Source organism: Phyllostomus discolor, chromosome 8 (assembly GCF_004126475.2).
Source record: "Phyllostomus discolor isolate MPI-MPIP mPhyDis1 chromosome 8, mPhyDis1.pri.v3, whole genome shotgun sequence".
Lineage (NCBI taxonomy): Eukaryota > Metazoa > Chordata > Mammalia > Chiroptera > Phyllostomidae > Phyllostomus > Phyllostomus discolor.
In genome coordinates, this window is record NC_040910.2 from 39,988,816 (window position 1) to 40,009,910 (window position 21,095).

The window sequence follows — 21,095 nt, forward strand, 5'->3', positions numbered from 1 at the left end:
GGCTGACATCCACCAAGTGCTCTCAGAAGAGCACCCAACTCACGGCCATGCTGGCTGCTAGTTGAGCATCCTCAGCACAAAGAGATTTGCTCCCTGACAGATCAGCAGCCCTGTTTGGGGAACCTCAGCGACTCATTTAAGCAAAAGGCATGAAAATAAGTATTTGGGAGGGAACCGACTAATTAATTCACTGGTTCTCACCAGGGGGTGATTCTGCCCTCAGGGGATGTTGGGCAGATGTGGTTGTCACCGCCTGGCCTGGTGTCAAGTGAATGGGGGCCAGGGATGCTGCTGAACACCCCACAGTGCCCAGGACAGCCCCCCGCAGAAAATGATCCGGCTTCACATGTGCACTGTACCAAGAGGGACGAACTCTGAGGTAGCACCAGTACCAGGCTCTTTAAATGCACAGTCCCACGAAACCGTTGCAGCAGAGCTACACTGAAGCTGAGTCTCAGGTGATGACACTGAGAGACAGGGAAGCAAAGGCCCCCACCTAGAGGCCCCCACCAGGGACTGGGGAGCTAGCCAGTAGACCCATGTCCCATCACTGGGCTGGGTCCAGGGATGCCCAGCCAGCCCTGAGGAGCACAGAACGCCCGGCCCTCAGGAATGTGCAGCAAATAGAATGAGCATAGATTAGTGGCACTGAGGATGTGGCTGAGAGGCGGCGACCCTATTCCCCGGCCGTGTGCTTCCATTTTGTTACCTCTGAAGAGGGGAGACCTAACCTGCAAGGCTGAGGAGGTCAAAGGGGTATGTGTGAGAAGTGAGGGCAACAGCCCTGGGCCAGAGTGGGTGAGGAAGGACTTGGCTTTGGTGTCGTAAGTAAAGGGCACCAGAGCAGCGGGAACACAGCCAGTGACACGAGTGGACAAACTGAGTTCTATTCAGTGGCAACTTGAAGTCCTTGCACCTGGTGTGAGCTCCCTGCAGCTGCTGCAAACAGTGACCACAAACTGGAGGCTGAAAAAGCCACAGTGCACCATCTCACAATTCTGGAGGTCAGAAGTCTGAAATGAGTCTTATGGGGCAAAACTCAAGGTGTTGGCGGGGCTGGTTCTTTCTGGAAGCTTCAGGGGAAAATCTGTTTCCTGCCTTTTCCAGCTTATAAAGGTGCCTGCATCCTTGGCTTGTGGCCTTGTCCATCTTCAAGGCGAACAGCAGGGCATCTTCCCATCTCCGCTTCTGCCCTCACATCTCCTCCACCTCTGACCCTCCAGCCTCCCTCTGTCCTAAAGGACCCTTGTGATGACATTTAGGGCCCATTTGGGTAATCCAGGATCACCTCTCCTCTCTAGGTTCTTAACTGAATCCCATCCTCGAAGTCCCCTCTGTCAGGCAGAAAGGTCCTAGGGGTCAGGATGTGGGAGTGTTGGAGGGGTCAGCCTGCCACACTGTTCCCCACATACCTAAGAAGTTCCACTACGAAAAACGCAGCAGGCTTCTCGCTCTGCTACGTAAGTATGATGTGACATGGCCCAGGGGGAAGACTCCGGCACGCCAGGGTGGGGAGGAAAGGCCCTCCTCGCATCCTGCTCTTCTGTAACGTTCAGGACCAAATTCGATGACTCAAGGCCAAGCAAGTATGGCGAGCACACTGCTGACAACCAACATGGGTGCCGAACTTCAAGTTCAGTAGCAGGTCCATCCCTGTCCCACCCATGCCACACAGAAACCCCCGGAACTGCTCAGCTGCTGGGAAAACACACACACACACACACATGCTTGCAATTAGCTGCAGGTAAAATTTATTAAGGCGACACTGAAGCTCCAGGTACCTATGAGCTGCTGGGCAGGCCTCGGCCCCTTTCTGCTCTACAAAGCGCTGGGGAGCCCCACCCCCACCCTGTGGCAGGAGGCCCACTTCTCAGACCAGAGGTCCAAGTCCAGTTCCTAAAGACTGATGTCTGGGGCTTTGGATGTAGAAAAGGAAGTGGAATGGGAGAACTATGTCCCTGGTTTTTAAGAAAGAAAAAAAAAGTTGGGACCTTCTTCTAAAACAATTGTTTTAAAACCTTCTAGAAAAAAATTTCCAGATACCTCACACGAATGACTGATAAGGTCGGAACACGCCTCCTCCAGGCTCAGAGAGGGGGTGGGACTGGTCTGTGAGAGGACCCAGCTTCCCAGGGCGGCAGCTGATAGGCTGGGGGGTAGGGGAAGGGGGTTCAGGGCTCCTTGCTGGCCCCCTAGGGGAGGGACTGAGATGCTGAGCCCCCTTACTGTCTATCCTACTTCTTTTCTTCTTGGGCTTTCTCAGCGACTCCGGGGGCGAAGGGTCCCACCACCCAGGTGATGGGTGTGTTCTGGGCCACGTACTCAACCATGTGGTCCAGGGCCTCCCGGGCCTTGGCCACTTGCTCTCGGCTCTGTGTCAGGACGCTGCTGGACAGGTCCTGGAAGGAGTGAATGCCAGAAAAGGTGGCCTGGAGGTCCTCCACCTGGCGCCGAGCCTGCTGCACCTGGTCCTTCACGTGGGTGGGCAGCCCCTGGATGCTGGACCCCAGCGAGGTGCAGGTGGCCTGCAGCTGCTGGGCAATGTCCCGGAACATGGTGAGCGTCTGGGACTCGACCTGCTGAGAAGGGAGAGTGGGTGGGGGGCGATCAGGACCACTACTCTGGGGGAAACTGGATCCAAAGATGGGGAAAAAGAAAGCCATTCTACCGCTGACCTTCAGGAAAACCATTCCATAGGAGAGGCCGCCTAGCACTATGCTCCGGAACACCAGCTCTCAGAGTTGTGAACCGTGAGACACTGATCAAAGTGAAAGAGAGGCACAGACATTTCTCCAAAGACACACACAGATGGCCGTGAAAAGCATATGAAAAGGTGTTCAACTTCACTAGCCGTCAGGGAGACGCAGCTCAAACCCACAATGAAACACCCCACTCACTGGAGAGCTGACAGAACCACAAAGATAAGAACGAGGGTCTGCAGGGTGGGGAGGGGTCGGAGTGCTTGGACTGGCCGGTGGTGCAGTTGCTGTGGGAAACAGCCTGGTGGCTCCTCAGAATGTTGAACCACCGAGTCACCATGTAATCCAGCAGCACGTCTACACAAAGACCCATACACAAGCATTCCTAGGGGCGCTACTCACAGCGGTCACAAGTGGAAACAACCTCAATATCCATCAGCTGGCAGCCCAGCCACAGCGTGGCCCTTGCTGGAATATTACTTAGCCATGAAAAAGGGTGAAGCTCTGATACTCACTACAGTGTGGGTGGACTTTGAGACCATGGTGCTCCGTGACAGAAGTCAGACACAAAAGGCCACATGGTGTGGCCTTCCATGTATGAGAAATGCCCAGAACAGGCGAGTCCTCAGAGACAGGCAGTGGGTTAGTGGGAGTTAGAGGCTGGGGGAGAGGGCCGGGGAGTGACTGCTCATGGGCACAGGGCTTCTTTTTGGGGTGAGTACAAGGTCCTAACTGGATTGTGGTAAAAGTCCCGCACCCTGTGAATACAGACAGTCCCCACTTTATGATGTTTCAACTTACCATTTTCCAACTTTATGATGGTGCAAGAGTGACATGCATACTTTGAATCTGGAATCTGGATCTCGTGCTGGGCTAGCAATGCCCGGTCTGATACTGTCCTGCGGTGCGCACGTCAGGATTTTGCCCAACCCCAGGACACATTCACAGTAGGCGGGGCCAGGCTGTGACGTTCGGTAGGTGAGGTGTAGCGGATGAATTTCGATTTAGGATATGTTCGACTTACGAAGAGTTTATGGGGACGTAACCTGTTGTAAGTCGAGGAGCATCTGTATACCAAAACCACTGGATCACACTTTAATTGGGTGAATTGTACGGGATGTGAATTATATCTTAAAAATTAAAGCTTTAAAAAAAGTGTAAGATATTTTTATATCTCAAAATTGTCTTTTTTAAATTTTAAAAAAGAGAGAATATCTGGAAGAACTTTCTGGCAGAAGTCATGAGCAGTTTAGATCCAGTCCTTGAAAATTCCTGCGGCAGGAAGGAGGTCAGCGCAGGACTGCCCCAGCGCCGCCGGCCGAGGGCTCCGGACTTGCGCCTGCAGGCGAGGCGTAGAGGGGAGCCCAAATCGGTGTCTTCTGCAGCTGCAGTCAGCAGTGGAGGGGGGGGAGTGGGGGGGTAGGGAGATGGTTTTCTGCAGTTTGGGTCTCGATGTTGAGCAGATGCACGTGTATAGAGATGTTCATGGGATCTTTATAAACACCACTTTTGTAGCAATATGTGCTTTACTTATGAACTCATTTAATCTCTTTTAAAAGATTTTATTTATTTATTTTTAGACAGGTAGAAGGGAAGGAGAAAGAGGGAGAGAAATGTCAATGTGTGGTTGCAATGTGTGGTCATGTGCTTCCTACTGGAGACTTGGCCCCCAACCCAGGCATGTGCCCTGACTGGGAATCGAACCAGCAACCCTTCAGTTTGCAGGCCGGTGCTCAATCCACTGAGCCACACCAACCAAGGCATCATTTAATATATATATATATATAACTTACGTGTCAGAAAATTCACCCTTCTAAGTGTACGATTCAGTGGATTTTAGTATATTCATGAGGTTGTGCACCACCTCTAATTCCAGAACATTCCACCACCTCCAAAAGGAATTCCCTCCCGTAGCCTTTGGCAACCACGAATTCACTTTCCGCCTCTGCAGAGTTGCCTGTTCTGGACATTTCACATAAACGAAATCATACAATATGTGGTCTTTTTTGTCTGGTTTCTTTGGCTGAGGGTAATACAGTCACGGTTCATTCACATCAGAGTGAGTGTCAGTGCCTCGCTCCGTTTCTGTCCGAGTGGCACTCCACTGTATGGATGGGCCACATGTTGCTCATCCATCTACCCACTGACGGGACATCTGGGCTTTCCCCCCTCTTGGCCCATTGTGAGTAAGGCTGCTGTGAACATTCACGTACGAGTTTAGCTAGTTTCATCTTAACAGCCCTGCAGAAGGTCCTATATTCCATTCACCAACGGAGAAACCGAGGCCCAGAGAGGTTAAGCTGAGAAGCTCTAGTATTAGTACGGACCTAAGACTGGGGAGGGGGTACCATTCAGAACGAGGTGTGAGGATTGTGTGAGGCGTTGGTTCAATGAAAGCCGGGATGAGGGAAAGTACAGGCGGCCAAGGTCAGAGCAGGTGCGAGAAGCCAATGCTTGGGGCAGACTGGAGGAAGCAGAGAAAGCTAGCAGTTACTTGGAGCTGGAGCCCGGTGGGTAAACATGAAGGGCTTGATGGGACACTGCGATGGGGGAGGGGAGGTTACAAGAGTTTCAAGATGTAGCTTAGCACGTTGAGACATATCACTGTCAAGTGCCCCAGGTTCAGAAGCAACCCCTGTGCCCAAGAATAGAAAACTAGGCTGGAGAGTCCTGAAGGTAGGCACAGGGAGGCAAGGCGTAGGGAACGTTCCAGGCAGGCCTCTGAGAAGAGGTATGGAAAGGGAAGTCAGGGCCCCAAGCCCCACCCTTGCCCCACCCCACAGTGGGTACCTCTTGCTTCGGCAGGCCCCCCTCTGCGCCCTGGAGCTGCTTCTTCTGGTTCCAGGTGAGCCACATCTGGGATAGTTTCTCCTGACCCTCCACCAGCTTCTGATCAACTCCCTGCTTGACAGTTTCCATCTGGAGCAGGGGAGAGAGCAGTGAAGGAGGCTGCCTCTGGTGGCTGACCAAGGCCAGCAGAGCCCTGCTATCCCAGGAGAGGGGGTATTCCAGAGGCAGCCCCTGGAGTCCTCCTTTCATCTGAGATCAGGGGAGGGGAGGTGGGAGGGTGCTGTTTTCACACGGTTTCCATAGCTAAAAAGTGGCCCTACATTTTCTGCAGCCCCTCCCATTTTCCTCTATTTCTCCCCTCCCTTGCAACTGGACCTGGCCACCTGAGTGGCTGTGGCCACCAGAACACCAGAAGCACAAGCTTAGAACGTGCTCTCAATGGAACATTACTCAGCCTTGAAAAGGACGGAAATGCTGCCATCTGCTACAATGGGGATGAACCTTGAGGACATCACACTTCGAGAAACAAGCCAGACACAGCAGAACAAATCCTGTGTGACTCCACTTACATGAGGTCCTTAGAGGAGTCAGAGTCACAGAGACACAAAGACGGTGGCAGCCAGGGGCTGGGGGAGGCGATGGGGTGTGTCTAATGGGGACAGACTTTGGGTTTGGGAAGATGAGAAAGTTCTGGAGCTCAACAACGGGAATGGCCGCACAACAACGTGAATTACTTAATGCCACTGAGCTGTGCTTACAAATGGTGGTGGCGGCAAATTTTCTCGTGTGGTTCACCACAGCTGAAAATATTTTAAAAGAGAGGCGATATGCTTAGCAGAGGTAACAGAGGGAACAGAGAAGTAAAACAGCTGGGTGGGGGATGTGACTGTGGAGAGGCAGGGGGACTTTATGGGGCAGTAGTGAGTCCATTTACATTTATAAAACTCCTCAAATGGTACGCTTTAAAGAGGGTGATTTTTATTGCATGTAAATTATACCTCTATGAAACTGACTTAAGACAAAACAAAAAGAAAATGTGCTTTATGTGTTCTCGCTGCACCTGGATCCCTCGGCAGCCTGCAGGGGAAGGAAGGGCTGGCTTGCTGAGGGAGGAGCCCGTGGTGAGAGGCCCAGCCTCCAGCCCACCCGTGGGGCCGAACTGAGTCCCCTCCAAATGTGCATGTTGAAGCCCTCACCCCCAGGACTGCAGAATGTGACTGTATTTGTAGATCAGGTCAAAAAGAGGTCATGAGAGTGCGCCCTAATCCAGTGTGACTGGTGTCCCTACAGGAGGAGACCAGGGCACAGACATGCACAGAGGGATGACCACATGAGGACACAGGAAGAAGAGGGCCATCTACAGCCAAAAAGACAGACCTCAGGAAATCCCAACCCTGCCAATACCTTGATCTTGGACTTCCAGCCTCCAGAACAGAGACAATAAATGTCTATTGTTTATACCACCTATACTATGGGACTTCGTTATGGCAGCCCCTGCAAACTCATCCAGCACCACAGCCACATGAACCAGCAGCCCAGGCGGATGTGCAGAATGGTGAGCGATAAGCCACTAGGTTTGGGGAGGGCTCATGAGAGTGGATGCTGCTGTGCCACACCCCCAAGCCCGGGCAGGCCCTCACCAGGCTGAGCGCCTGCGTCAGCTGCAGCAGGGCCTCCTGGGCCCTCTGCCTGGTATGCTGCAGTTTTCCCAGTGAGTGTTCGTAGGCCCGCTGGCGCAGCCGCTCCGACAGGGAGCCCAGACGCACGAAGTAGCTCTGCTCCTGCCGCTGCTGCTGCACTGAGGCCACGTCAGAGTCCTCCACGGATGTGGCGAGGTGGGCTGCAGAAGGGAGGCAAGAGAAGCATTGTGAAGGCTGGGATGCAGACAGAGCACACAGCTCAGGCTCCACTGGTGCACACTAGGGTATGGCCCTTGGGTTTCACACAGACTACTCAAGTTTATGTGGGTCTGATGCTTGACAGCTTGAAGCCTTGGAGTGAAGGGTTTCCCTGCCTTTGTTTCACCCATCTGCAGAATGGGTATGTTGAGAACCAAACTTCCCAGAATTGAGAGGTCTTAGACTAGCATGAGGGTCTGCCAACCATAGCCCATGGGACACGTCCGACCTGCCTCCGGTTTTGCACAAATGGTGAATGCAGCAACTACGCGTGTTCACTGTATGTTGTCTTCGGCTCCTTTCCAACTACAACAGTGGAATGAGTATGGGGCCTTATGCCCAGTGGAGACTAAAACACTTATTACCAGGTCCTTTACAGAAAAAAAGTCAGTTGATCCTATGTTAGTGCCTGAAACATATCTTTTTAATTTAAATTTTTAATAGATTTTTTTCTTAGAGAAGCATCAATGTGTTGTCCCACTTATTTATGCGTTCATCGGTTGAACGAATGTGCCCTGACTGGGGATCCAACTCATGACCTTGGTGCACTGGGTCAGCCCTCTAACTGAGCTACCCGGCCAGGGCCAATGTTTTTGTTTTGTAGGCTATACTCTGCCTCTATTACTCAGCTCTACCATTACCGATGTGAGGCAACCATAAAAAAATGTAAACAAAGGGATGTGACTGTGTGCCAATAAAACTTTATTTACAAAAGAAGGTGGGCCCTGGCTGGTGCAGCTCAGTGGATTGAGCGTAGGCCTGTGAACCAAAGGGTCGCAGGTTTGGTTCCCAGTCAGGGCACACGCCTGGGTTGCAGGCCAGGTCCCCAGTAGGGGATATATGAGAGGCAACCACACATTCATGTTTCTCTCCCTCTCTTTCTCCTTCTCTCTAAAAAAATTAATAAAATCTTAAAAAAAAAAAAAAAAAGCAAGTGGCAGGCCTGATGGGGCTTTGTGGTCGCCTAGGGAAGAGTTTGCCTGGAACAACTGTTTCATGCTGACATTTAAAAAAACTGAACAAAAAGACATGGGACATTTCAAGGAAGCAAAAATAAACGCATTTTAAGAAAAATGGATTCCTCCCTATTCTCCCACCAAAGGTGGGTTTGCAAAGCCTAACCAGAACTCGCAACACTTTTAACCCTCCCTTGCTGATGTCCAGAACTTCTCCATGGCTCTCTGGGAGCCCCTGAGCTCTGTCCTTGGAAGTGAAAACAGCTTTGTAACTTAGGCCAAGGTCATCTGGCAGAGTCCTGGCATATCTGAGCAAGCTGGCAAGGCCCCGAGGAGGGGCAGGTGCCCTTGGCAAAGGGGAGAGCCCCCAGGCGGGGGGAGGGCTGCCCTCCTAGCCTGAGCCCCTGACTAACCTGCCTGGTTCTAACAGGGCACTGCAACAGCTTCTCAAACGCTCATCTACCGACCACCTAGTACCCTAAGCACCCGTGTGCATAGTGCTCTCATCCTCAGTGGACCGATGCAGAAGAGCAAAGACACTCAGATGGACCTGTTCCTTGCTGTGGCTTTCAGGCCTGGCTCAAGGCCGTCCTCCAACAGACCCTGCTTTCCCCTCCTGCCTTTAGGGGCCAAGGCCCACGGCTGAGTCTTGCAGAAGAGGAGTACCTACTATGGGCCAGCCGGCACTGAACTTGGGATGCAGCAGGGAAGACATCAGCCAGGTCCCATCCTCCAAGAGGTTCGGATTTGGGTTTTGGAAACTCAAAAAACAAGTGATGTGCTACACTCAAGCCACATGCTGCAGGACTGCCTGGGACGTCGAGCTGCTCCAGAGAGCAATGGACTCCCCCCTTCCACTGAGGGTTCTTAGGGAGGGTCATGGGGACTCACAGCCAACTCTAGAGGGACTCCAAGTGGCTGAAAACAGTGGGGCAAATAAGGTATCAATAAAACAAACACTTCGTGTTAGAATATGTCGTGTGAATCCACATGTTCAAGCGTATAGTGAAAAACCACTATGGACTCATGGAGGGTGCTGGTGAACCAGCCATGATGCCAAAATAAATTTGCCATTTTCCCTGCTTTTCCTCAGTAAACTTGTACCTCGGGATAATCAAAGCTTCAGAGAACTTTCTCCACGGAAGTGTTCTAGCGACAGAGAAAGAAGTGATACTTTTAAGAGCAACCTGTGGCGATCCCAGATGGAAAGAGGAATGGAGATAAAGATCAGCTGTTCGTCCATCGGGGAACCGCGTGATCCCATTTATATGAGGTTCCAGAACAGGCAAAACAGCGACTCTCATCTGGGGGCAGTTCGGCCCATCAGGGGACTCTGGGCAATGTCTGGGGACATTTGTGGTTGTCACAAGTCAGGGGTGCTGCTGGCATCGAGTAGGTAGGGGCCAAAAAGGCTGCTTGGCCCCTGCCATGCCCAGGATGGCTCCACAGAAGAGTGACAAAACCCTATCTAGCCTGTCTTCAACTTTTTTCTGTTCTCCCAAATGTGTGGCTTCTCATTCAAACCAACCAGGCCCAGCCAGTGGGCCAGGGCCAAGCTGCACTCTGGATGGAGCACGGTGCCTACCTAGGTGCGGCCCCCACGGGCCCTCGCGGCCATGGGCCTCGGAGGCTGATGCGACAGCACACTGGGCGTGTGCACAAAGGAGGGCTGCCTTTTAAATGTGGTGTCAAGACCCACCACAAGGGCCAAGGGTGTCGGAGGGCAAGTACAGACCATGAGTAGGACCGGCTGCTTGGTCTCCAATGGTTTCATCCCCAGTTTGTTTATTTGTCTTCATTTCTGCCCCAGTTTGGTTCTGTCTCCGTTTTCACTGGCCTGGACCAGGGGCAACTTCCTTTGCCCTGGTCCCTCAGATCTCACCCTTGCCTTCCAGTCTGTGCTCCCTGAAGCAGCCACCAGAGGGCGCCTGTAAGTATCTGAGTCAGATCCAGACCCTCCACTGCTCTCAGGCCCCCACCTCCCTTCCCACCTTCTTCAGGGTAGGGCCCTTAGTCCTCCCCTTGGCCCACACTGCCCTGCATCACCTGCCCCTGTCCTCTCCCCGCCCCGCCCGCCCTCACTTTCTCCCTCTCTCCTCCTCGCTCATTCTGTTCCAGCCACAGGGGCCTCCTAGCTGTTCCTCCAACACACCAGGCAAGGTCCTGCCTCCGGGCCTTTGCATGTGCTGTTTCCTCTCCCAGGACCATTCTTCCCCTAGACATCCCAATGGATAACTTCCTTCCTCCTCCAGCTCTGTGCTCAAACACCACCTTCCTGCGGGGCCTCTAAGAACTCGAACTTCCTCCTCCATACTGTGTTCTGGAACCCTCCCACACCCCCTCCTGGCATGCTGTTCTTTCCTCTTAGGCACTCGTCATCACTTCTGTCATCAGTTCCACAAAGCAGAGGCTTCCATCTTGCTCACTGGTTGTGCCCCTGTGTCTAGGGCAGGGCCTGGTGCCCAGAGGGTGCTTCAATCCCTGAAAATCGCCCAGACTCTCCTCTGCTGTTACCCTCACTCCCCCGACCCCCGACACGTCTGTTCATTTAAAAGTTCACTCAGATGGACAGACTCCAGATGGCTGAGAGGGTGCGAGGGTCCCAGGCCCATGGGCCACACTTACCCAGCTCGGAGTCTGTCATGGGCAGGTGGTTGTCTACCCACTCCTCTGACTTGCCCAACACCGTGTCCACTCCGCTCAGCACCATCTGGCCCACGCGGGACCCCATGACCGAGTGGACGCTGCTGGTCACCACGGATTTGGTCATGTCCACTCCGCTCTGCACAGCTCCCCGGGTCACATCTACTGCCTCTGTCATTCGGGTGGCCACTGTGTCCTTGGCGCTGGACACCGTGTTGGACACGGCTTCTCGGGCCCCCGACACCCTGGACGACACGAGTTCCTTGGTATCCGCCAGGACCTACGAGTCAGGCCAGCATCAGCATCTCTGCATGCCCTCCACACCTGGGTAGCCCCACCCCTGCACCCCAACCTCCAGGGTAGCCCAAGGGTTGACAATGACTCCAGTATCGCAGTTAAGACCACTTCTCAGGAGTCAGCCAGTTTGGTTAGAATCCCTGGCTTGATACTTAGCTGTGTGGCCTCAGGCCAGTCACTCTCCCTCTCTGTGCCTCAATCCTCCCAGAGCCACAATGCCTAATACATTGGCCACTAGTTATGTGTGGCTATTTAAATTTAAAATAATTAAAACTAAATAAAATGTGATTGAAAGCAGGGTCTCAGGGAGATATAGGTACATCCATGTTTGTAGCAGCGTTATTCACAACAATCAAAGAACAGAAGCAACCCAAAGCAATCCACGGACGGACAAATGGATCAACATCCAGACAATGGGGTACTATTCCACCTTAAAAAGGAAGAACATTCTGACATGCTATCACGTGGATGAAACTTGGAGACATTATGCTCAGTGAGACAGAGCCACAGAGACAGGAAGTAGATGGTGGGGGCTGGGGGAGGGAGATGGGGAGTCAGTGTTCAGTGGGGACAGAGGGACAGTTCAGGAAAGTTCTGGAGACAGATGGTGGGGATGGCTGCACAACAGTGTCAGTGTGGTTAATGCTGCTGAGCCGTGCACTCAGAAGTAGTTAAGATGGTAAATTTGATGTTATAAAAAACCGAATGTAACTTGTACACCAGTGTTCACGGCAGTGTTATTCCTAATAGCCAAGAAGTGGAAGCAACCTAAAATGTCCATCATCAGATGAATGAACAGACAAAACTCGGTCCATGCGTGAACAAGAGCGAGGCACTGACACTCACTGCAAGGTGGATGGACCTTGCAAACACAGTGCTCAGTGGGAGCAGCCAGACCCGAAAGGCCACATTTACGTGAAGTGTCCAAAACAGGCAAATCCAAAGGGAAAGAAGTACATTAGTGGTTGCCAGGGGTTGGGATGTTTCATGGGAAGGAAAATAACAGCCAAGGAGTGTGAAGTTTGTTTTGGTGGGGAAGAAATGTTCTAGAATAGATGGTGAAGATTACAAAGTAGCTATTTGCATTTACAATAATTAAAATTAGTAGTTGAGTTCTTCAGTCACACTAGACACATTCGAAAGATTCAGCAGCCTCACGGGGCTGATGGTTCCCCTCCTGGATAGTGAAGACCAAGAGCATGGACCTTAGACAAAGTTCTACTGGGCTGTGCTGAGCTAGAGTCTTTAAGAGGGAAGGGAAGGCCTCTGAAGAGGTGTGAGTAGAACAGATACCTGAAAACCTGGTCCACAAAGGAGCTGCGTGTGCAAAGGCCCTGGGGTAGGACTGGGCCAGGTGCACTCATTGTCTTCGCTTCCCCCAGCGCCCCAGAATGAGTGCCATGAGTGCCATGTGGGCAAGAACCGTCTCTACCGCTGTGTCCAGTATGTGCACGCACTATGTCACTGCCCAGGGAGTAGGAGGGCCAACAGTGTAGTGCAGCAAGAGAGACAGGTGGTGAGGGCAGGGAGGCAGCGGGGCCACATCAGGTAGGGCCATGTGAGCGTGGGGAGGGCTTTGGCTTTTCTCTAGGCAAAGTGAGAGACGGGGCAGTTTTGAGCAGATCTGGATGGGTTTGAGAATATTTGTCCAGCTGCCCAGTGGGGAGTAGGCTTGGGGCATGGGGGCACGTTTAGAGGAGCGGTCAGGGAGTAAGCTGTCGCATTTGTCTCTTCTAGTTGAGGTGGGCCACAGACCCAACACCCAGGGAGGTCCCTGTTCCTTCGGGGCTCCCTTGGCGGAGGTCCATTACCTTCTCCGGCTGCTGCTGTAGGATGGGCAGGTTCTCCTCCAGCTTATCGAGCCCCCTGTGGGCATAGCCACTGGCTGATGTGACTACAGGAGGTAGAAGAAGACAGAAATATGTTGGTTACCACACACGAGCATCCCTCGGGGTCCCAGGAAGGTCAGCCACTGGTTTGGGGGTAACAGAGCCAAGGGTGGGGCAGACCCCCCCCCCAAAAAGCCATTCCATGGAACATTCCATGTTCTTTGGGACTTCACTCACTCTGGGGCTCCAGCTTGGACAGGATGGGCTGGGCCCCGCTGATGGCTGCTGCTGTGAGGGTCTTCACGCCTTTCTCTGCCGCATCGCAGACAGTCTTGATATGGGGGTAGCTCTCCTTGGTGGAGGTGTAGGCTGCTGATACCATGCCACAGGTAGAGCTGATGAGGGGCATGTTGGCCACTCGGTCCACCACGCTGGGCTGCAGGGAGAAGCAGCTAAGGCAGGCTGGGCCGGGGGTGGGGAGGCCAGAGGGCTGGGCCTGAAGCTCCAGTGCCAGCACTTTCGCTTGTGGCCAGGGAAATGGCTCACCCTTGCTTTGGGTCCACAGGATTGCGCAACCCAGGAACTTCAGGGTTCCGCCGTGTGCTTCCTTTGTTTAAGCTCTGCAGCTCATTTGTTTGGACGTGACTTTGACACCCACTGTGTGCCAGGGAGTGAAAAGAGAAGAGAACCCTACACTCACAGAGTTTACGGTCTAAAGCTGGGGTCTGCTGACTGTGGCCCACCACCTGATGTTTTATTCTTGTGTTTTTTCCCTAATAGTTTTATTGAGATCAAGTTCACACAGCACAAATTCCACCATTTTTAAAGCATACAATTCAATGTTTCTAGTACATTCACTAGGCTGCGAGACCATCACCACTAACTGCAAACCTCCTCCATCACCCCAGGAAGGAGCCCGCCCCCCGTAACAGTCACCCCCTCCCCTCCCCCCAGCCCCTGGTGACCACTGACTGATCTGCTTTCTGTCTCTGAGTTCGTCTCTTCTGGACATTTTCTGTCAATGAGATCATGTTTTCTGTGGCCTATTGTGTCTGACGTTTCCACTGAGTAATGTTTTCAGTGTTCATTCATGTAGTCATGTATGGAAATGCACATTTTTTTTTAAATTGTAGTAAAATAAAGCCCTGGCCAGGTGGCTCAGTTGGTTGGAGCATCAACCACGCCCCAAGAAACTGCAGGTTTGATCCCCAGTCAGGGCACATATTGGAGGCAACCAATTGCTGTTTCTCTCTCACATGGATATTTCTCTCTCTCTAAAATCAACAAAATATATCCTTGGGTGAGGATTAAAATACATACGTACATAATTAAATAAATTATAGTAAGACAAGAGATAACATAAAATGTATCATTTTAACCATTTGTAAGTGTACAGTTCAGTGGCAGTAAGTATGTTCACACTCTTGTACGACCACCACTTCCATCTGTCTCCAGAACTTTCCCATCTCCGCAAACTGACACTCTGTCCCCATGAAACACTCACTCCCCCTCCCCCAGCCCCCACCATCTACTTCCTGTCCCTGTGGATCTGACTCCTCTGGGAACCTGATATGAGTGGGATCACACAGAACTTGTCCTCCTGTGTCTGGCTTATTTCACCGGGCATATCTTCAAAATTCATCCATGTGGTAGTATGTGTCAGTATTTTATTCCTTTTATGGCTAAATAATATTCCATTGCTGCCTAGTTTTATAAATTAAGTTTTCTTGGCATACAGCCACACCAGAATAAGTAAACCCATAGACAGAAAGCAGAGTAGTGGTTGTCGGGGGCTGGGGGGCAACGGAAATGGGAGTGGCTATTAATGGGGCTGGGATTTCCATTTGGGGTGGTGATAAAGCTCTGGAATTAAGTAGTGGGGATGGTTGCACATTGTGAAGGTACTTAATGCCACTGCAATGTATACTTTTTTAACATAGATTGATTATGCTATTACAGTTGTCCCATTTCCCCCCTTTATTCTCCTCCACCATGCACACACCCTCCCACCTAGGTTCCCCGCCTTTAGTTCATGTCCATGGGTCATACAGATAAGTTCTTTGGCTTCTATATTTCCTATACTATTCTTAACAGCCCCCTATTTTCTACCTATCATTTATGCTTCTTATTCTCTGTACCTTTTCCCCCTCTCTCCTCCTCCTACTCCCGTGTTGCTAACCCTCCATGTGATCTCCATTTCTGTGGTTCTGTTGTTTTTGTTTTAGGTATGGTTGTTAATAACTGTGAGTTTGCTGTCATTTTACTGTTCATATTTTTTTTCTTCTTTTTCTTAGATAAATCCCTTTAACATTTCATATAATAAGGGCTTGGTGATGATGAACGCCTTTAATTTGACGTTATCTGGGAAGCACTTTATCTGCCCTTCCATTCTAAATGAAATTTTTGCTGGATAGAGTAATCTTGTATGTAGGTCCTTGCCTTTCATGACTTGGAATACTTCTTTCCAGCCCCTTCTTGCCTGCAAGGTCTCTTTTGAGAAATCAGCTGACAGTCTGATGGGAACTCCTTTGTAGGTGACTGCCTCCTTGTCTCTTGCTGCTTCTAGGATTCTCTCCTTCATTTTAATCTTGGGTAATGTAATTCTTATGTGCCTTGGTATGTTTCTTCTTGGGTCCACCTTTTTCGGGGCTCTCTGAGCTTCCTGGACTTCCTGGAAGTCTATTTCCTTTGCCAGAATGGGGAAGTTCTCCTTCATTATTTGTTCAAATAAGTTTTCAATTTGTTGCTCTTCTTCTTCTCCTTCTGGCACCACTATGATTGGGATGTTGGAATGTTTAAAGATGTCCTGGAGGTTCCTAAGCCTCTCATTTTTTGGAATTCTTGTTTCTTCATTCTTTTCTGGTTGGATATTTCTTTCTTCCTTTTGGTCTGCACCATTGGTTTGAGTCCCAGTTTCTGTCCCATCACTATTGGTTCCCTGTACATTTTCCTTTTATTTTACTTAGCACTGCCTTCATTTTTTCATCTAATTTGTGACCAAATTCAACCAATTCTGTGAGCATCCTGATTACCAGTATTTTGAACTGTGTATCTGATAGGGTGGCTATCGCTTCGTTGCTTAGTTGTATTTTTTCTGGAGCTTTGATCTGTTCTTTCATTTGGGTCATTTTTTTCCTCAGCGCACCTGTTACGTAGTGAGGGGCAGGGTCTTAGGTGTTCATCAGGGCTGGGTGACCCAGGTAGCTGCGCTGTGATGCTGTATGTGGGGAAGGGGTCTGAGAGGGAACAATGATGTTTGCTCTGCTCTCTGCCAGATTTCAGTCACTTCCCCAGCTACCCACAAGCAAATTGAGCCCTTCTGATGCTGATTCCCTGGTGGGTGGGCTTGTGTATGTTCTAACACCCTGTGGGTCTCTCCAGTGAACTCTCCTGTGGGGCTGAGAGTTTCTTCTGCTGCCGCCTCAACCCCCACCGGTGTTTTCAATCAGTGGTTTGAGGCTTTATTACCTGGAGCTGGGACTCCGGGTTGTGAGGTCTGTCTCCTTCCCCAGCTGTTCCTCCGGGTTTATCTGCAAGTGAATGTGGGACCACTGCTCCAACAGCCTCTGCCTTGCCCGATCTGGTCCTCCACCACTGCTGTGCCCCAAGTGCTCTCTGCTCGGCTGCCCATCTACACCCCTCCTACTGGTCTGGATGGATGTTTCTTCTTTAACTCTTTGGTTGTCGGACTGCCATACAGTTCGATTTTCTGTCAGTTCAGGTTGTTCTTTATTTTTAAATTGTTCTTGTCCTTTTGTGCGATGAGGCACAGTGTGCCTACCTATGCTTCCATCTTGGCTGGAAGTCCTGTATACTCTTTAAAATGGTTAAAATAGTATACTTTTATATTGTGTATATTTTACCACATTTTTTAAAAAGATTTCATTTATTTATAGAAAGCGGAAGGGAGGGAGAGAGGGAGAAAAACATCAATGTGTGGTTGCCTCTCGCACGCCCCCTACTGGGGGCCTGACTAGCAACCTGGGCATGTGCCCTTAGACTGGGAATTGGAACCTGCGACCCGTAGATTTGCAGGCCAACACTCAATCCACTGCACCACACCAGCCAGGGCTATTTTACCACAATTTTAAAAAAGGAATGATGCAAATGAGACACACTACACGGATGAACCTCTAGAACATCACACAGTGAAAGAAGAATCTCACAGAGACAGAACTAGCTAAGTGGCTGCCAAGGAGGAAGCGGGAAGGGGTGGTGACTGCTATTGGGTATGGGGTTTCCTTTGGGTGAGACGAAAAGTGTTCTAACACTATGGCGGTGATAGCTGCATAACTTGATAGTTCACTAAAAAAAATGACTGAATCGCACTCTGTGTAAGGGTGAATTTTATGATATGTAGATGATACCATAATAGTCTACTAAAAAGGGAACTTATTTAAACTAGGGAGGGGGGAATGGGGACTGATTCCTTGGAAGGGGGACCCTAAGAGAACCTCCAGAGGCAGAGAACATTTGTCTGGGTGGTGCCGGGCAGTTTCAGACCGTACCCATGTTCTCCTGAGAGCCTCTGAGATTTCCAGTTTTCCTGCCCCCACTTGTTAGTGGGACACCTGTTAGAGGTTTGTTGGCTGGTTCTCCCCAGCCCAGTCAGAAAGACATTTCTTAACCCCCATGTGCTGCCAGCAGCTCCCTGGCTCCGTTCCACGGCACCATGATGTGGGAAGCCTCACCCCATAGATTTCAGACCTTTCTTACCTGCTGTACCGGTTCTTCAGCTGTTGCCTGGGTGTCAGCAGGGGCTTCTGTCTCGTTGGTAGACATTTCTCAGAAGCACCTGCTGTGGACAAATGGATTAGTCAGGTACAGTCTGACCTTTCCCTCCTTCCAACAACCCTTCCCCTCCCTCCAACAACCCTTCCCCCAATTCTAAGAGCCCTGCCTCTCAGCCATTAACATGCACCTGTGGGCCTATTCAAGAGCAGGTGCTTATTCAGCAGGGCCTAGAGTCTGCATTCCTAACAAGCTCCCTGTTACTGCCGATACAGTTGATACAGATGATCCAGGGCTATACCTTGAAAGGCAAGGTCAAATTACAGCCTCAGGAGAGCTCATCTGTACAATAACTCCAGACACACCCATGGAGCAAAACCTCTGTGGATGGCAACTTGCCAATAGCTATCAAGTTTCAAGATGCATCTTCCCTTTGACCCAAAAACCTCACTGTGGGGACAGCCCCACACTTGTACTGCCAAGTGGGCAAAGGGGGGTGCACCTGTGTTGGCCACAACAAGACACTGGTAACAACCTGTCTGCCCAGCAGAAGGGGACTAAAGAAAACACCAGGTTAGCCCAATGCCTGGCAAAAGAATGAGAATTTATATGTAATTGACATGGACCAAGATACTGTAAAGAGACAAAGGTGTGAATGGGGTGTAAACGAATCTTGAAATGTTTTTTAAAATTGAATTTTAGAGAGAAATAAGGAATTTGTTGTTCCATTTGTTCAGGCATTCATTGGTTGATTCTTACATGTGCCCTGACTGTGGACTGAACCTACAACTTTGACATATCAGGATGACACTCTAACCGACTGAGCTACCCTGCCAGGGTGTATAGAATCTTTAAAGAGACACAGGAAACTGTTAAAAGTGGCCACCTTTTAAAGAGGAAGATCAAGTAACTAGGGCAAGCTTCTGACTTTTGAGCCAGGTAGATAATATTACCTGTTCAAAATAAAATTAAGCTAAAAAAAAAAAAAAAAGGAAAGTGTTAGAGACCGTGCCTGGCCACACTGCAAACCAATCAAGTCAGACTTGGGGGTGAGAAGGGCAAGGAAGTCTCCCCGCCCTCCGCCCCCTGTGAGGCTACTGTACACATTTGCAGGTGAGACAGGAACCATAGGTATGCTTCATTTCCCTGGCCAGGGGAGAAGAGATGGGTGGGAGATCCTCACATTAGGTTCCAGGAGTCTCAGTTCTGTTCACGCTGTGCTCTATGTTGGGCAAGGAGCTTCTTCTCCCCTAGCCTCAGCCCTCTTACCTGTAAAATAGGGCTAACAGTAGTGCCTGCCTTAAAGGCTGGTCCCACAGGCAATTCTGGAGTGAGCCTGTTGAGAACCCCCGACCTTGATTCTGAGATTCCTTCTAGAGGAAAGGAGATTCCTTCTAGAGAAAAGGAGTCCACTTCTCCAAAGTTGAAGCTGGTTTTCAGTGTACCAGTTCTGGAGTCTCAACCAGGTTCTAATCCCACTTTGCATCTCACTAGCAGTGACAGCTTGAAAAGGCATCACCCCTCCTTGGAGCCTCGCTTGCTACATCTATACCTATTAACTTAGATAACCATTCCTAGCTCAGAGTCCCTGCAGATTGGAGGAGATGCTGCATATGTGATGCTTAGCCTGACACATAGTTGCTCAATAAACAGATTCATGTGACATCATGTACATGTAGCTGCCATGTACAAAGGGTGAAGCCAGCCAGAAATGATATTCCTGCTTGTTACTGAGGTACCAACTTGTTACCCAAGTTCCTCAGCCAACTGGGAAGTGGGTGAAGAGACATACCTGCCCTGTTGGTCATCACCTATGTCCTCCTCGCCTTCTTCTAAGCCTAAGCTCACCTGGGCAGTTTAGAGGTCCTCCCTTGAACCACTTTAACCAAGGGTGACCATGCAGATGTCCACACCCCATTCAAGTGCTTCGGGTCCACAACCTGCCCTGACTGTGGACTGAACCTACAATTGTGGCTTCCAGAGAAAGAGCTGGCTGGAACTGGGTGGAATCGTGCACCCCTCCTGTGGCTGCCAGGATACGCTAAGATCCAACTTCCTTAGTTTCCAGAGCCTGGCCTCTCATCTCAGTGCTGACACAGGTCCCAAGGACTCAGATAAGGGATGGCCTTTGCTCCCCAACCCTACCTACCGGTATCCGGGGGCCTTGTGCAATCCGCTGGCCACACCCACTCAGGGAAGGGGGCGGGGTTCGATTCGCCTGTCCTCTGGGGGTCAGGAGCTGGGGCAAGGGAGGGCCACAGGCAGCAAAACCATTTGCGGGGAAGGGGGCTGTGCTAGCAGAAGGACGCTCCATGGTGACAGTGGGGGGAGACTCTGAAGTCCTAGGGAGGGCGGAATTCCGGTGCAGGACGGGCTGCGGCTTGCCCCCAAACGGCGTTTGCAAGCAAAGCAAACACACTTTAAATTTGGCGAGCCTGTTGTTTGGGACGAGGGATTTCTCCCCACTGCTTGATACTGGCATTTCTAGGGGACTCTTTCGCAACTCCCCCACCAAAGTCCCAGGAATTAAGAAGAGAGAATATGAAAATCTGAGCCTGTTCTAGAAGTTGGATTGGGGGTAGGGGAGGGGTGATCAGCCTGGACTTGAGACCCTCCCCCAGGCCGCAGAGACCAGCAGAGTGCCCGGAAAAGCCCTCTACGCCACTTCCACCCCTGGGGCGTCCCAAGACTCAGTGGGTCCCATCCCCCACCTCAATCGGGCACCCCGCCTCTCACCGCAGTCAGCGGGACGTCCGGGGCGCAGCCGCCACGACTTTGAGGTGATAGCTTCAAAACCGCCCTGTGTAGGTCTAGGGCGGGCCTTTATACTGGGACGGCGCCCGCGAGTGACGGTCCAAACAACCAATCCGGTAGGGGGTCGCCAGACCACGCCCCTCTCCGCCCTGGACGTTGGAGTCCCAAGTGAAGTCTGAGAAGGGCTGGTTTTGGGAGTCCGGCTCGCCCTCTGAGCATTGCCCAAGGGGTTGGAGAGACCGCTATACGACACCGGATTCAGCCAAGGGCACCTCAGCCTCACCTAGAGACCCTATGAACTTGGCTTTGGAAGGTAAGCACGATTCTGGGGTTCCCTGTTTCCTTTCTCCAATAGTGAAACCCAGGCTGTAAGAACTGGTTGCGTCTGCGTGGTTAGCACAGGAGTGAAGGAGCGAAACCCGACCGTGCGTTATGAGCAATGTTAACCACAGCGGTGGACAGATACATCCAGTGCCTTCTGCCCTCCCTGACCTGTAT

The 21,095-nt window shown here is 51.1% G+C and overlaps 1 protein-coding gene across 6 annotated transcripts; it reads right to left on the reverse strand.

Moving 5' to 3' along the window:
• Positions 1–1,734: 1,734 nt before the first annotated feature.
• PLIN3 (perilipin 3) lies at positions 1,735–20,672 on the reverse strand. Of its 6 annotated transcripts, XM_036032224.1 has the most exons (10): positions 20,580–20,635; positions 19,027–19,112; positions 18,730–18,816; positions 17,829–17,910; positions 13,350–13,548; positions 13,095–13,177; positions 10,969–11,266; positions 7,130–7,329; positions 5,490–5,618; positions 1,735–2,579 (listed from the first exon to the last, which is right to left on the reverse strand). In XM_036032224.1, exons 4-10 carry the CDS (start codon positions 17,892–17,894, stop codon positions 2,235–2,237), a joined length of 1,320 nt encoding a protein of 439 aa, XP_035888117.1. In that variant the 5' UTR covers positions 17,895–17,910; positions 18,730–18,816; positions 19,027–19,112; positions 20,580–20,635; the 3' UTR covers positions 1,735–2,234. The 6 variants fall into 6 exon arrangements, with proteins under 6 accessions (XP_035888117.1, XP_035888118.1, XP_028375837.1 ...); XM_036032225.1 differs by lacking the exon at positions 18,730–18,816 and having other exon boundaries at positions 20,580–20,636; XM_028520036.2 differs by lacking the exons at positions 18,730–18,816; positions 19,027–19,112 and having other exon boundaries at positions 1,735–2,576; positions 20,580–20,672.
• Between the last annotated feature and the right edge of the window lie 423 nt (positions 20,673–21,095).